The 15,466-nt window shown below is 38.9% G+C and overlaps 2 protein-coding genes across 5 annotated transcripts in view; both read left to right on the plus strand.

Annotated features, from left to right (window-relative positions):
- Positions 1-1,284: 1,284 nt before the first annotated feature.
- Positions 1,285-8,096, plus strand: LOC106946478 (poly [ADP-ribose] polymerase 14-like). 2 transcript variants are annotated; one of them, XM_015030826.1, is made up of 8 exons: positions 1,285-1,497; positions 1,783-1,823; positions 2,484-3,396; positions 3,483-4,073; positions 5,881-6,017; positions 6,250-6,430; positions 6,564-6,884; positions 7,089-8,096. In XM_015030826.1, the coding sequence occupies exons 3-7, from the start codon at positions 2,520-2,522 to the stop codon at positions 6,842-6,844; spliced, it is 2,067 nt and encodes a 688-aa protein (XP_014886312.1). In that variant the 5' UTR covers positions 1,285-1,497; positions 1,783-1,823; positions 2,484-2,519; the 3' UTR covers positions 6,845-6,884; positions 7,089-8,096. The 2 variants fall into 2 exon arrangements, with proteins under 2 accessions (XP_014886312.1, XP_014886311.1); XM_015030825.1 differs by having other exon boundaries at positions 6,564-8,096.
- Positions 8,097-8,255: 159 nt separating this feature from the next.
- LOC106946481 (poly [ADP-ribose] polymerase 14-like) overlaps positions 8,256-15,466 on the plus strand; it is a 32,975-nt gene continuing 25,764 nt past the window's right edge. For 2 of the 3 annotated variants that reach the window (XM_015030833.1, XM_015030832.1), the window contains exons 1-7: positions 8,256-8,487; positions 8,570-8,694; positions 10,082-11,599; positions 11,677-11,913; positions 13,368-13,592; positions 13,663-13,717; positions 13,817-13,963. In XM_015030833.1, the coding sequence (XP_014886319.1) occupies positions 8,316-8,487; positions 8,570-8,694; positions 10,082-11,599; positions 11,677-11,913; positions 13,368-13,592; positions 13,663-13,717; positions 13,817-13,963 (2,479 nt within the window). In that variant the 5' untranslated portion in view covers positions 8,256-8,315. The remainder of the gene's footprint in view (positions 8,488-8,569; positions 8,695-10,081; positions 11,600-11,676; positions 11,914-13,367; positions 13,593-13,662; positions 13,718-13,816; positions 13,964-15,466) is intronic. The other variant, XM_015030831.1, reaches the window with a different exon arrangement.

A 15,466-nucleotide genomic window follows, 5' to 3' on the forward strand; every position in this document is an offset into this window, starting at 1 on the left:
ATATAGTTTTAAATTACAATTTTCCAAGATGAAGGCCCAATTACCTTTATGGTGAGTGAACGATCTGATGTGGTGTCTGCCACTGGGTTCAATATTGTCAATGTATCCTCAGCAATAGCTTTAGAACGTTGGACCACATTACTTTTAAATAATCTTGTATACATTCCCTTACTAACACAGGCAATCTGTCATTTTGATCACAAGAAATATAAAAACTTTTTGCCCTCAAACTTGTTTAATGTGACCGAAATCGTTCATGCAGAAACAGAACTTGACGTCACAATCCTATTGGGAAACTGTTCTGATCAGAATATTATATAGGCACTGGATGTAACCCATGTGAAGTACCATCAAAAATGTCACAGCTGTAATAAGTTTACAAATCCTAACCGTGTCATCATGTGCCTGACTTTGAGAGTTCATCACTTTGAGGAGTTTGTGTTTTTCATCTCCACCATTTATTGTTTCGAATGCCTAAAATCAAGATATGAATCCCCAACAACAACTTGGGGATTCATATCCAAGAACTCCCTTCTAATCTCAAATGCAAATATGACCATACATTTATTAAATTATATAGCTAGTAAATACAGCCAAGCCCATATTGTAAAAATATGTGAATGGTGTCTATGCTTTAACTTTAGTTGGATAATTTTATTGTTTAAAATCTCAGAAGAAGGGATTGAATAAGGACGCCATTTACTGTGCAGGATGCTGTAAACTTCATCTGCTGAGTTGGATGGTTACAAATCTGTCTCCGTCCTGCCGCGGTTTTTAGTCTAAGTGTGACATCTAGTGGTTTGCTGTGGTAGTACAACATGCCAGTTTGACACAAGATATTAAAACATAGTGTTAGTTACTTGGTTTTATTTTAAATAATGTTGAGTGACAATACATTAAATCAAATGGAGCAAATTTTGACACATGTTAATAAAATAAAAATGATATATTTAAATATATTTTGCTTCCAATAAAATTTTTAATATTTTATACAGTTTCTAAACAATAATTCTCAGACTTTCTGATAGTCTCTACTAGTATTAAAGTACTTGTACCATGTTGTTTTAAGAAAGCCTCTTTTTCACAACCACTTACAAAGAGTAGAATATAAGTTTGATTATTCAAAATTAGATTTTTATTCTAAAAAATGGCTCAGCGTACTGTATAGCCTATTCATTGTCATTTGCACAACAAAATACAAACAGAAATGTCGCCATAAAAGGAAAACAATTCGCATGTTTGGGCGTGTCTGTAAAAAACAGACTTGCAAGTAAATGAAACTGAAACTATAAGTTGTCATATGCGAGATCAGCTGTCAAGAGTGTAGTTCTGGAAATGGTGACACATTTATTAAAAGTCTTGCTAGAAGTTCAAAAGTGTTGATAAAATTGGTAAATATCAGCAAATCATAGTTCTGTGGAATCAGGGGAGACTTAAATCCTGTCCAGGACAGCAGAGGCTCTGGGGGAGGAACTGAAAAACCAGGATCAACACTCGGTAAGTTGTATTTAGGAACAAAGCTAACTCTGTCATCAGTGTGGATGACAGAGTTAGCCGTCAGTTAGCATTAGTCTCAGATTCATGCTAACTCAGTGGTTGGTTACACCGTTAGCATGTTTGACAGGTTAGCATTAGCCGACCGAAGCAAACTATTCCTGACACAGTTTATCTGAGACTTTTATGTTTTAAAAAAATAGTTGTGGAGAATAAAGGAAAGGAAATAATAACATTTAGTGAATCGCATCCCAGTTTTAAACTACTTGATGAAATGTTTTCTTCCAGATATTTTAACTACACAAAGGAGCTCCAATATTCAGCAAAAGGTGAGTTTTTTTTCTGGAAATTATATACTATGCTTCACTCCCTCCTGATTTTGATAAATTTGCAACCTTATTCCAAAGTTTATTAAACAAAATTTCCCTAAAAGAAATTATACTATAGTGATAACAGTTAAATTGTCCTTTTCACTGCATAAAAATATCAGATATTTATAAAGAGCTTGGTGATAACACTCAGAATTGAACTCTGGTGTCCTGATTTCATCACACCTGAATACAGTGTTTAGCATCACTTTGGAGAACTTGACTGCATATTGAAAAAGTAATTCAGCCATTTGATTCAGGTTTCTTTTGAATGGAAACAATATTCATGTTTTGGAGTGGACCATGGTCATCTTAATATGAATTTGAAAAGGATTCTGTGCAGGGAGCTAAAGGTCAGGGTAATGAACGTTTCGAAGGTTTTTCACCACAGATATTTCTACAACATATTTTTAAAAAAATAAAAAGTAAAAAAAAAAAGTCAATAGATGCTCCTTTTACTTTCAATTCTCTTATGAGAGATTCCTGTTTCATCTCGTCTTGGACAACTTGGATAAAGAAAAGTAATTTTGATTCTAAACCTGTCTGGGGTATGAATAATTTTGGACCTAACTGTAAGTGAAGCAGATAAATACTTTTTTGTGGTCTTTGTTTTATTTGTAGACGGACCCCTGTCACAGGGAGGAGCGGTTCAGAGTGATGAATGATTTTGCCAAAGGACAGCGTATGTCTTACCCAAAAGTCGACATCTTAAGAAATACAAATATAGTCATCTTAAAAGGTCCTGGCAACACAAGACGTACTAACCCCCACGGACAAAACACAAATGATTTAGAGAGGAGAATAAATCTTCCTCAAGATGTAATAACCTTTATTAAATCCAGTAATGCCGTAAATAAGTACCAGACACTCTTCCAGCAGCGGTTGAGGAATCCCGTGTTCATAGCGGTCGAGTCAGACTTGGTCCTGTTTTGTAAGTGCCCTCATGACCTGGATGAGGCTCAGGCAGAATTGGTGGGGGATCTGAGTGTGGAGATTGAGAAGCTCCAAGGCGCTGCCGCTGCTCCTCCAGATATAGACAGAATCAAAGAAACTCTCATCAAAGCCAAGACTGACCTAAACCGCAATGAGCTCAGGGTGGACTTCAGCTTCGTCCCTGAGCAAGGTGCAACCACGGTGGCCAAAGTGCGCCTTGTGGGCTACACTGAATATGTGAAGAGTCTCAGAGATGTTCTTCAGGATTACCTGTTGAATCAGGTTTCTACTAAAGAAGTGCTGAACCTGCAACATCCTGAAATGGTTGACTGCTTTGGCAAAATCCTAGAACTGATTAGCATTAAGCAAACACAAGTTACTATGAAAGAATCCCTTCTTCCCAAGCCCTGTGTAGTCATCTCTGGCCCCCGTTGCCATGTGCAGGAGGCCCATAAGGCTCTTAGATCTGGATTAGCCAGTCTGACATTAGAAAAGTTGGTTTTCGATGGTCCGGGAGCTGTACGCTACTTCCAGGCAGAAGGTAAAACCAGCAAAGAGCTGGTTGAGAGCTCCTGTAATGTTCTGATCCAGGAACGTCAAGGTAAGCACAATGAACGGGATTACTATGAGTCTTCTTCCAGTTACATCTGACTGTCTCCAACCATTTACATTTGATTTAATTTGCAGTATCAGCGCCAAGACAATTTATTCTTTCAACCTCAAGTCTCCGTCATACTACAACCACCAGTCAGCAGTCCTCTTTCCTGTTTGTGGGCCTTCAACGAAAAAATGTTGATAATGCCCTAACAAAGATGAATAATCTGTACCAAGACCACAGCGCCACAAAAACCTTCACCAATCAGGATCTGGCAGACCTTATCGAGGAAGACATAAAGAAGTTGATGAACCTAGTAGAGACTCAGGGCCTGTATGTACAGGAGGACCCCTTACGCCAGGGGGGCTTGACGGTGAGCGGGTTGAAAGCTGGCGTCAACCAGGTGGAGCAGATGCTCCAAACACTCATTCCTCTTAGGAGAGAACTGAGAGCCAAAGAGGAGGAAAGTCTGTACCCTCGCGTAGCTTGGTGCATCCTGGGACAAAACGGTAGCTGGGAGAGGCTCCCAAAAACAGCCAATTATAATCTGGAAAAACGTAACACCACGAAAGATATATTGGACACACAGGGGGTTACCTGGAGTGTGAATCTACTGAAGATGGAGGCCAGAGGAGATTTAACTGGACAGAGGGCCAAGCTGAAACGACTTGAGAACTTGGCAGGTAAGGGAAGCAAATGCTTTTATTTGAGTGTTGGATTCATGAAGGTTTCAGTGGATCCCATTAGATTTAATTTCCAAACCTTGAAAGAGACAAAGAGAGCAATATTTGCCTTTTACCTTGCAGACTAATAATAATATCTACATCAAACTGTTGCAGAAAAGTTTGATGGAGACAAAGTCAGACTGCCATGAATCTTTTTGGGAATGCTAAAAAATATGTTGCTTGAGCTTCAGATTAAGTCCTGCCATATGTACCACTATATATTCACCAACATGCCACCTGGTTTAGAACAATATAAACATTCCCCAAATGTTGCAGCAATGGCCCAGTGATAACTTTAAATGGGGTTGTGCTGAGCTATGCAGACGCTCTGTTGGCACTGAGGAAGATTCTCCCAGTCTGGCATGTCAAATGCTTGGAGTGCCTCACATGTCAGAGCAGTTGAACCATTTTGCTAAACAATTCTATTAAAAATACATTGGGGTCAGTGTAGGCTGTAGGCTGTGCATAAAGGAATGGCTGACTATTATAAAGTATGAAGATATAGAAAAAGGAACATACTCTATCCTGGCAGGGAAGCAGACAATACATTTTACATTATTCATCCCAATATACACACAGTATGGGAAACCAGGGCATAGCATGCTACAAATATGGGTAGGAAGCTGAAAATGACGTTTTACAAAATGTGTTTAATGTCCTAACATTTGGATTTAAGTTAAATGCTTAATTAGATACTGTGATGGACTGGCGACCTGTTCAGGTTATACCCCACCTCTCGGTCGTTGGCTACTAGAAATAGGCACCAGCTCCCCCAGCGACACCACTAGGGATAAACGTGTATGGATGGATTCTTTGTTATATAAACTGAGACAGCAAGAAGAGAAAGTATGACAGCAGCTTATAAAATGTCATAAAGTGACAAAGTTTTTTTTTCTGCCACACAGTGCTTTTAACATTAAGACTTCAAACAACTTCTACGCTAGTCACAAAGATCTTGGATTTAACCCTAAACATGTTATTTACAGGCTTGTTCTGCCTTTTGGATCACTCTCTGGGTGGCTGTCATGTTGCAATATGTCCTTAGAAACAAACAAATAAAAAAAACATAGCCTTATAATGAAAATAAATCCTAAAACAAAGTTAACTGGGGTGGAGAACTACAGATAATATCTTTTATCTAGTGGCATTTCTATGAAGTCACATGTGAACAGTTTATTAGCAGAGCGGGATTGCCAGTAAGTGATGCAGTGTTTCGCAAGGAAGTAATTTATTAACCAACTCTGACTTCCTGTAAGAAGCTCAAACAATAATTCTGTTAAGGTTGGTTTGTCAAATACACAAACATGTAAAAATAAGCTGATAAAGTTTTAAACCACATATACACTTTACATATATATAATTTTTACTTAACTTACTCATAGACCGTTTTCATTGTATATATTAGGACAGAATATGTACAAAGTTGAGCGCATCCCTCATTGTCAACCTTTGTTAGTCTTTCCTTTTCAACTACAAGTGGGAAATATTTTATCTGATCACTGCAGTTACACAGTTACAAGTATTGCTTTTGAAAAGGAAGATGCACTCTTAAAGTTTTATTGGCTCTGCCATTACAAAAAAGTAAGCATTAAACCATTTTTTTTCTTGAATCACAGATGTGATGTTCCAGTTAGAGGCCAAATGTTTATTCATTTCAGCAAATGGGCCAGCTGTCATTAATTGAACAGCTTTGTATTTATGAAGTTTCCAGAATATCTTTGTGTGTTTCTAACGTTTTCTAATGTCAACTGTGACACTTTGATAGACTTTACATTTCCGCTGTACTGGGACAAAATGTCTAATGCTGAACGTTTGGAAGAAGTGCTGCTGGATCCTTCGTCTGCAGAGTATCGAACCGTCCAGCAGGCATTCAACAAAACTGCCTACAACACCATTGTGAAGGTAGGAGAGCTCTTCTGTTTAGTTAGCTCCTTGTTTTATCTCAGTTGATGTGTGCCACATCATTAACTCATAGAGAAAAGTCAACCAATTGTATTCATTCATAACAATATAGAATATTTGTTCCAACTTAGGAGAATAAACAATATCTAATCATACCTAACCAATGAGTTTTGAACTAACCGTGTGAAAAATCTCTTTCATTGACCCGTTATCTGTTTTTCCTTCCTGTCAGATCGAACGCTTGCAGAACGTTCATCTGCGGCGCACGTATGAAATGCAGAAGAAACACATGTCTGAAAAGAACAAAAATGAAGGTGGAGTAGTTGAAAGACTTCTGTACCACGGGACAAGCCAGGAAAACCTCAACTCCATCAAAACCAAAGGGTTCAACAGGAGCTTTTCTGGGAGAAATGGTAGTGTCTACTAACTAGTTCTTCTGCAGATGAATTGTTTGTGGAGATTTAGGATGTCTAAAGAACTTGCAATAATGTACCGGGGTACTTTCCTGGACTATGAAAGGTAATTATTTAATTTTGTCTTTCACAGCTACTGCCTTTGGTCAAGGAACCTACTTTGCTGTAAATGCCAGCTACTCAGTGAGCTACTCCAATCCCGCAGCAGATGGTACTCAAACCATGTTCGTGGCCCGAGTCCTGACGGGCGTTTTCACTCTGGGCCGCAGTGACATGAGGATGCCTCCGCCTCGCAACAGCCAGCAACCCCATGACCGCTACGACAGCTTGGTGGATAATATGAACAACCCCAACATGTTTGTTGTGTTCCATGATAACCAAGCGTACCCAGACTACCTCATCACCTTTCTTTAAGCACATGTTTAACAAAAAAACCCTGTTGATCTTTTTGCCCATGTACCAATTCATACCTTTACGGTTTCTGTTGTTCCTAACCTAATGTTTTGTGCCATTTCTGTTCGTACCTCTGCGACGTAGTTCACAGTCTTTGACAGCTGAAGATTTAAAGTCGTTCGCTGCAGGACTGAAGGCATCACCCAGACTAGAGAATCATCCTGCTGAGAGTTGCAGCAGCATTTTTTAACTGAGATTAAAGTCCTTATCTCACAAACACTAATACCTGAAGAAAAGGTTCTGGACCCTAGGTAACCAGCTGTCTCTTGGCAATTAACATACTGTGATTTGTTGTTACCATCTCATCATTATGTGAGATGAGATGGTTTCAAGGAGACATTTACTTTCTTTTATATTTTGAGACTTCATTGCAATTGATAATTGATGTTGGCTAATAAAAGCACAGAGTTTTTCTGTTAATTCAGCTCAGTGTCAACTGAGCCCTTTGTTCCTGTAATGTTAAATCAGAGGACAACAGGTTTGTTTACATGCACAATGCTTGCAGCATGTTTGAAAATGTAACATATTCACAATGCCTGGGCGCCGGAGATCTGTAATGTCACCTTGGAGTTCTCCAAGCCAATACAATAAAGTTAAAACGTATCTAGAAATACATCTTTAACCAGCTCGGTTGAATTTGGTGTGGAAAACATGAGAACTTGGGCAAAACCAGGAGAAGCGTCAATTTGATCTGCTTTGCAAATGAGCCACAACAGTGACACTCTTTCCTTTATTAACACAAGCTTATTGAAAGTCTGGTCATGCAATCATTTATTAAAAAAAAAAAATTCTAGAAATATTTTTTATTCTAGTCTTTCAGGATCTGGTTTAATAGTTCACACGTAACCTGCTTGTTTCAAATAGGATAGGATAAAAATAGAAGGGCGGGACTTGAACTGTAATTTTACGCCACAGGTACTTTCAGTTCTTGATGCCACCCATTTGAAGTTTGCCTTCTTCTGGAAATCCTGGCAGCAGCAGACTTTACCCAAGAGAAACACTACATACTTGAAACAAAGATCTTTGCTCAACACCATACATCATAATTACATATCTGGTATGTGTGAGGCAGCTTGAGTATTAGTTGTGTATGTGAATATACTTCTTCTACACGATGAATGTGGGCATATTACAGAATTGTGCAATCATAAGTTATTTCACAGCCACATGAAATGTTGGACACTGTATTTTAATAAACATCATGGAGCCATGATCAGTGGGATTTATTGTCATTTATTTACCTTTTTACTTTGCCAATGTTCAACAGTGACACCAGGAACATGTCAAGTTTTCCGTTTACTGGAGTATAACTGGGTGTGTCAAAAGTATTAAAGGTGAGAGATAAGAGAAAGCGAAACTAGTTTTTCAGTGAACACTGTTCATTCAGAATAGGGACAAGCACAGAAAATCCTCTCTTGGTAATCAGTCAAAAATGGCTGAATTTCCATATCCGCTGTATTTTGAGGCCAGATATTTAACAGATAAAGAGAAGGTTAATGTCAGCAGATATTTTCAGAAAACAAGAGCAAGTGGGGGAGGCGACTGTGGTGGGATTGAAAAGGTGGGAGACAACGTCTATAAAGTCTGCTTCAAGGAACAAGAAGGTACGCACTGATATTTGGCTTAAATAAGAGCATGCATGCAGATTTAAAACGTACATTATTTATATTCTCTTTCATCTTCTAGTCCAGGAAAGGGTTTTACAGAGGAAAACTCATACTATTAGTTTTCGTGGAGGAACTGTACACCTGACCGTGACTCAGAGCAGTTCACCACAGACCCAGGATCAGCCATCGACAAGCCAATCACAAGTGAGCTCTAGTTTATTGCAAATATATATATCTTATATAACCAAGATAAAACCTCAGCAGGAACTAGTGTTGTTGACTTCTTAACATACCAGTTTTAACCCTGAAGTGCATATTTGTCTGGATTTTTCTTTTAGTTTCATGTTCAACTGATCAGACCAGTTTCCAATGTGTTTCTGATAATATACAATTGGAAAGTAAATATTCAATAACTATAGTGTCGAGTATTAACTTGTATAATCATTATTTTTTAAGAGATGTATTTCACAAACTACATTTGATTTTGTCACATTACAAACAAAAACTTCAATATACATTTGTGAGATTTTATGTGATCGATTCATTCAAAGTTATATTAAGTGTCATTAAAACCATATATGATTTTTCAGATTCTTGGAAAGCAAATCTCTGACAAGTGTGACACACATGGGTATTCAGCCTCCTTGGTTCAGTTATTAGTAGAACCATTTTTTGCTGCCGCAGCAGCAAGTTTTTGGGTCCATGTTGCTGTCAAAGTCGCACATCTAGAAGCTGAAATGTTTGGTCTACTTTTTGCAAAATGGGTGATGATCAGCTAGACCTGATGGGCAGCATTGTGAAGAGCAATTTTGAAGTGTTCTCACAGATTTTGCCATGAATTTAAATATGGAAATTAACTGGACTTTCCCAGTCCAGTTGGTTAACTGGACTGATCCAATTGAGCTTTTAGATGCATCCATGCTTCAACACACTTCAAGAAACATTCTGTGTTTTTTCATGTCAGGCAAAAAAGTTCAGTTTTAATGTCGTATGACCAGAGCGCCATCTTCCTCATGTTTGATGAATTTTCCACATGATTTGTGGTAAACTGGAAATAGGCTACTTTTCCATATAGATTTGTAGAGTACACAAATGATGGTAGTTCTGTCAACAGATTATTTTACCTGAGCTGTGAATGTCTGCAGCTCCTCCAGAGGTACCATGGGTCCCTGCTCTCCTTGCTCTTTCTCTTTAGGTGGACAGTCATGTTCTCTGATGTTTTCTAACAGTCCTCTGAAGTCTTCACAGAGTAACTGGAGTAACACTGAAATAATATTACCGACTTGTGGAATTTATTTATTTAACAGGTGGCAATGAATTTTATATAGAGGTATCAGAGTCAGGGAACTGAATAAAAAAAATGCACATCATACTTTTCTAAAAATACAAATAGAAATTGGTGAATATAGTGAAAGTATATATTCACTATTTTGTTTTGGGTCTTTCACAAGAATTCCAATACATACAAAAATTTTTTTAAAGTAAAACGTGGGAAGGCTTCCCATGTTGCAATTTTTTTTTTGCTCTGAATTTTGTGTTCAATTCTCATTTACGTGACAAATTCATTAATTTCGCTGTTTTGCTCTTTCAGACGACTACTAAACTCAGCACAAAAGGCTTTGAGAAGACTTTCAGGACAGACATCTTTCTCTTGTACTACATGAGAGACAACCCTAAAGCTTACAAAAAACTGCAGAAGCAGTTCTCTGCAATCGGCTGCACGATACAGCTAGATTTTGAGGAAGAAGAGGCAGTGGTGAGGGGGAACATAGAGAAAGGGCCTGGAGGAGCTTTTGATGGCACAGCAGAAAACTGGGAGCTACAAGTGCACCGGACCTTCATCAATCTCATTGAGGCCTACACCTGCCATCATGTCCTTGAGCCCAAACAAGTCAAGAAGGTTCTACAGGATCCCTTCTTTGTGTCTGATGATGTGAGAGTGTACTCAGAGAGTGGCTATGCTGTGGTTGTAGGGGAGACATATGTAGTGAAGGACAAGATTGCGGTTCTGGAGAAAAGCATAACAATTCGCAAAGAGCAGCCAGTTGTGGAGAAGCGGTTCAAGCTGATTGAGGAGGAGTTCAACCGAGAGATGAGTGCAAGTTGTCCAGAGGTGAAAATCAGCAGGGCCTCTAACATCATCATCTTAGAAGGTCCTGAAGATAAGGTGCAGCTTGGTGAAGCCAAACTTAACGAACTGATTAAGAAGATACAAGAAAAGAGGATTAATCTCTCCAATGATTTATTAGACTTCATGGCGACAAGCAGTGCCATCTACAAGTACCAAACACGGTTTGAGCAAAGTCTCAGAAGCCCAGTGTCCCTGGAGGTGGGATCCGAACTGGTTCTGTCCAGTTTGTCTTCGGATGCTCTGAGGGAAGCAGAGATGGCGGTGCTGAGAGATCTGAATGAGTCCAGTGTGACTCTTCAGGGTGCTGCAGCTGTGGCTCCAGATCTAGACACACTCAAGGAAATCCTCAACAGAGCCAAGAGCGAGGAAAACCGTGGCGAGCTCAGAGTGAACTTTAGCTTCCTTCCTGGATCCAGTGGCACTTCATCATCCAGAGTGAAGCTGGTGGGCTACACTGAACACGTGAACAAGCTTAAAGAGCTTATTTATTCCTTCCAGGCAAATCAGGTTTCAACTCAAGAGGTTATCAGTCTGCAGTATCCTGAACTTGTTGACTGCTTTGATAAAATCTTAGGAATACTTGGCATGAAGCAGATCGATGTGACACTCAAAGCCTCCTCTTTTCCAAATCCTTGTGTTCTTTTGTCTGGTCCTCGTTCGCGGGTTCAGGAGACCAAACAAGCCCTTGGGTCAACTCTGGCCAGCATGACGATGGACAAACTAGTTCTGGATGGTCCTGGGGCGCTGCAGTACTTCCAAGGAGCTGGTAAAGAGAGCAAGGAGCTGGTTGAAACTTCCTGTCAGGTGATTATTAGGGAACAACAAGTTGTTAGCTCACCAGCTGTGGCAACCAAACAGCAACGCCTCAGCAGCATCACACCAAGACCATCAACTCCCAGAAAGCAGTTCACCACTGTTGGACAGAATGCAATGAAAATCAATCTAGAAATCAAGATTGGAAGTTTAGAGAAAGAGCAGGTTTGACCATTTTCACTTCATTTTCTGTGTCAGTTACTGTCAGTTTTCTATTGAGGCTTATCTAAATGTTTCTACAGGTGAATGTTTTGGTCGTCCCCACCCATGGCAGGCAGCTGTCTTCAACAAATATTGGCAAATCTTTGCTAAAGAAAGGCGGAGACACAGTAAAATCAAAGTTCGACTCATTGGCTGCAAATTCCGCCTACCTCCCTGGTGATGTTCTGCAGGTTAATGCCAGTGCATCTCTGGGTTGCTCCAAGATATTCTGCATAGAGTGCCTGGCCTGGGACGGAGTTGGAGGAAAGAGTGAGCAGGTGAAAGTGAATACACAAAAAAATCTAGATCTATGACAGAAAAACATGTGAAATGACTTATTACCTTTAGAATAAGTCTGTTTCATCTCATCCATCAACATTACAGAAATATTGTAATTTAAAGTCAGCAAAATTCAATTCAGTTCACTTCTGTAATGCTAATGCCTTGAGTCACTGTACAAAAACTTTCGTTTCAATTATATCACACATACACTATATTAAACTGAGTTAATTATTCAAATTAATTTAAAAAGTTTCTTTCTAAGGAATGGCTAAATCCAGTCTCTCATTTTCTACTGACCCTCCTCATGGACATGTCAGTAGATGATCACTTGCATTGTGTTGTATACAAAATAGTTTGTAGCATAAACACCTTCTTTCATTAGGAAAATCAAACACTCAGCCAGAATTGTGAATGAACCAGATGGTTTGAGTCCTTTGAAACCACAGGTAGCGGTGGTTTACCTCTTCATTCTGTTTAAAGCCAAAGCAATCCAAATCGGCAACTTTGGGTTTTTTGGCAACCCCATTTTTGGACTTCAATGTAAATGGTACATGTTTACATTGTCCTCCTCAGTCTCACAAAAAAATCCAAATGTCACCCACGCGAATATATCGCCCATTGACATTTGTTGGACTGACTAATATTGTTTAGGAATATTGATCATAAATGGGGTAATTGGGGTCAGTGGATAGTGTAGTCATCTTGTAATTGGAAGGTTGTAGATTCAATTCCCACTTCCTCTTGTTTTGTGTTGATGTGACCCTGGACAAGGTACTTAACCCCAAGTTGCCTACCAATCAGTGTGGGTGGGAATGATTGAATGTGGCTTAAGTGTAAAGTGTTTTGAGTGGTCCAAATGACTGGAAAAGCACTACATAAGTTCATTCACCATTTAAAATGGGAACAGGGAAGAAGTTAACCCTTTGAATCAAAGGGTTAACTTCTTTAAACAATGTGGTTACTTGTGACGGACTCCAACATGTAAGTTGAGTCTTTGGAAGAAGTTAATATTTTTCATAACTCAGAAAGCTCAACTGATTCAAAACAGTTCAAACACGGATGCACCGGTGACGCAGGGGGTAGAGCGCGCAACCCTTGTACAGATACTTGTGCAGATTTAGTTTAGGGTCTGCTCACTTACTGTTGTTTCAAGACCTGGATCGTACAAAATCCAGGATACAAGAGCTAATTTCTACCTTAGAGACAGTGAGTAGCTCAATCAGCCAGAATAACCTTGGATTGGAGCCCTCATTACTTCTTCACATTGTAAGACAGCTGTTGAGATTTGGATATCTACTCAGGATGCCTACTATGTGCCTTTTTTTCTCGAAGATTTCAAGAGAGATCAGAGGGACATAATCAGGCCAGGAGGGACCATATATCCCTTCTGACCTATAAATGGATGCATTCTTTTAAAAACATAGGGAAATGTTTTATTCTTGTCTTTCAGGATCTTGCTAAGGGATTGAAGAGATGTTTGGACCTCTGTGCTGAGAAGGGCTTCAGTTCAGTGGCCATTCCTGTTATCGGGCCTGGACTTCTCCTAAAATACCCCTTGAGTGAAGCCGTTCAAATTCTGAAGGAAAGCATTCGCCAATTTGCATTGTCTGACCAATGTGGAAATCTCACCACCATCCACATCGTCATTAAACCGGGCTATCCAGACTCTGAGGAGGTACCTCTTAAAGGCAAAATATTTAGTTTAAATAAATGTGTCCTGTTATTTATTACCTTTTCATTTCCAGAGCTACCATGAAGTATACAAAAATCTCAGCTCAATCGTCACCCAGGAAGGCCGAGGTAAACTAGACTTTATTACTGGTTTATAGATTATGTAGCAAATAAACATTTTATTGCCAGTATTTGTCATCAAACTTCAAGATAGCTTCTTTCTCTCAGCACTCTTCGGATCCCTCACCAGTGACCTCGATGACATCAGCATCACTGTAGGAGGCGGGGTCAAACTGCAGTTGGTGTTCGGCGACATCACTAACGAGATTACAGATATTATAGTGAACACCACCGACTTTGTCAACTTTTACAATGGTAGGTGATCAGGAAGTGAGCATTTGGTCAAGCAATCAATCAAATTTTATTTGTAAAGCACCTTTCAGCAACAATTCATTTCAAAGTGATTTACATCATAAAAACTGACATAAAATATAGAATTAGAACAGGTCATATGACTAATATAATTGCTTGGATTTAGTGAGGCCTTTTAGTAATGACTGTCAAAAAGACCTCCAAATGGGGCAACGTTTTTAGAGACATGAGGCCTTAAGCTGTACTACTGACTTTCACCATTATGAGATCTTGTCAAGCATACTATTATTGAAATATACTATTTGATTAGGTATATTTGTTAAATTTATTATCCTTAATCAAACCAAAGTAAAGCTGTGAATTTCAATATTGTAGACTACAGGCATAATATAGAAATTTACTTAAAATTATCAGTTGTCTAAACAGATATGAAACATCATGCAGTCATCAGGGATCTCAGCTCAGTCCTGGAAACCTGATTCTGATAAAAACAATAGCCTCCAAGCAACATGGAAGCAACTCTTAGTTCCTAAAACAAAATAATTAATCCACTTAAATTAATTACCCTCATTTGCATTTTTAAAATAAAATAAAATAATCCAACGGACGAGCCATCTCTTAGAAAAAGTCTTTTCTACTTTCACATATTAGTGTTACTAGCCAATTAACAATGTAGTTTTGTCAAAAAAAAAAATAGTAGTAATAGTAATCCAGAGCACACATGAAAGCTAGACATGTTGAACTGATAGCTGGTTTACAGCGACACTCCAAAACAACTCACAACCATGTGGCTGCGCTAGTTTACATTTCACAGGGCTAATACAATACAGCTCATTAGCAGCTCATAGCTTTCACATTTTAGACAAACAGCATATCAAGACTGTTTTTTTTAACTGATAACAAACCCCAATCCGCACCATGTTCACAAGGAAAAGAAAAACAGCACAACGCACATCGCATATAAATGTATCGACTTACTAGGAAATTCCTCATAAACATAGTCCACCCTCAGTGGCATTCACATATCACTGGACCAACTAAGCTTCTGTAAGCTTCTCTGCTTACAGAATGATGACTGAATTTCTCAAAGCCGCTCTGCTCTCATGACTGTGGGAAAATGTTTGCTTCTTGTATAGAGATGAAAGGAGGAAAGTACCAGCAAGCCAACATATGTACGAAAATAAATAAATAAATAACACCACCTACATTGCTATAAAATATTATGAAAGGTTTTTGGATTTCTACCTAGACTGGGTAAATATCTGGATAAATATCTGCTTAATTGAAAAAACATCGTCATCTGATTTAATCTGCTTTAGTCCATGTCAAGAACTGGAAAGCTAAACCACAATCTGAACCCATCCAATCACTGAACAGATGCTTAGAACAGATCAATGTGTGGATGTGCCAAAACTTTCTCCAGCTGAACAGAAACAGAACTGAAGTTATTATCTTTGGACCAAAAGAGGAGCGAACTAGAACCATTGCACAGCTTCAGTTATTACA

The sequence above is a fragment of the Poecilia latipinna genome, unplaced genomic scaffold, assembly GCF_001443285.1.
Source record: "Poecilia latipinna isolate Pla-1442-1.1 unplaced genomic scaffold, P_latipinna-1.0 Scaffold193, whole genome shotgun sequence".
In the NCBI taxonomy this organism is placed as follows: domain Eukaryota; kingdom Metazoa; phylum Chordata; class Actinopteri; order Cyprinodontiformes; family Poeciliidae; genus Poecilia; species Poecilia latipinna.

What these genes read in the sequence shown, in the direction of transcription:
- LOC106946478 (XM_015030825.1), top strand. Translation starts at nt 2,520, where the DNA reads ATGAATGATTTTGCCAAAGGACAGCGTATGTCTTACCCAAAAGTCGAC. An exon ending in CCTACAACACCATTGTGAAG is followed by an intron (nt 6,018 to 6,249) that starts GTAGGAGAGCTC and finishes CCTTCCTGTCAG; the next exon opens with ATCGAACGCTTGCAGAACGT. An exon ending in GAGCTTTTCTGGGAGAAATG is followed by an intron (nt 6,431 to 6,563) that starts GTAGTGTCTACT and finishes TGTCTTTCACAG; the next exon opens with CTACTGCCTTTGGTCAAGGA.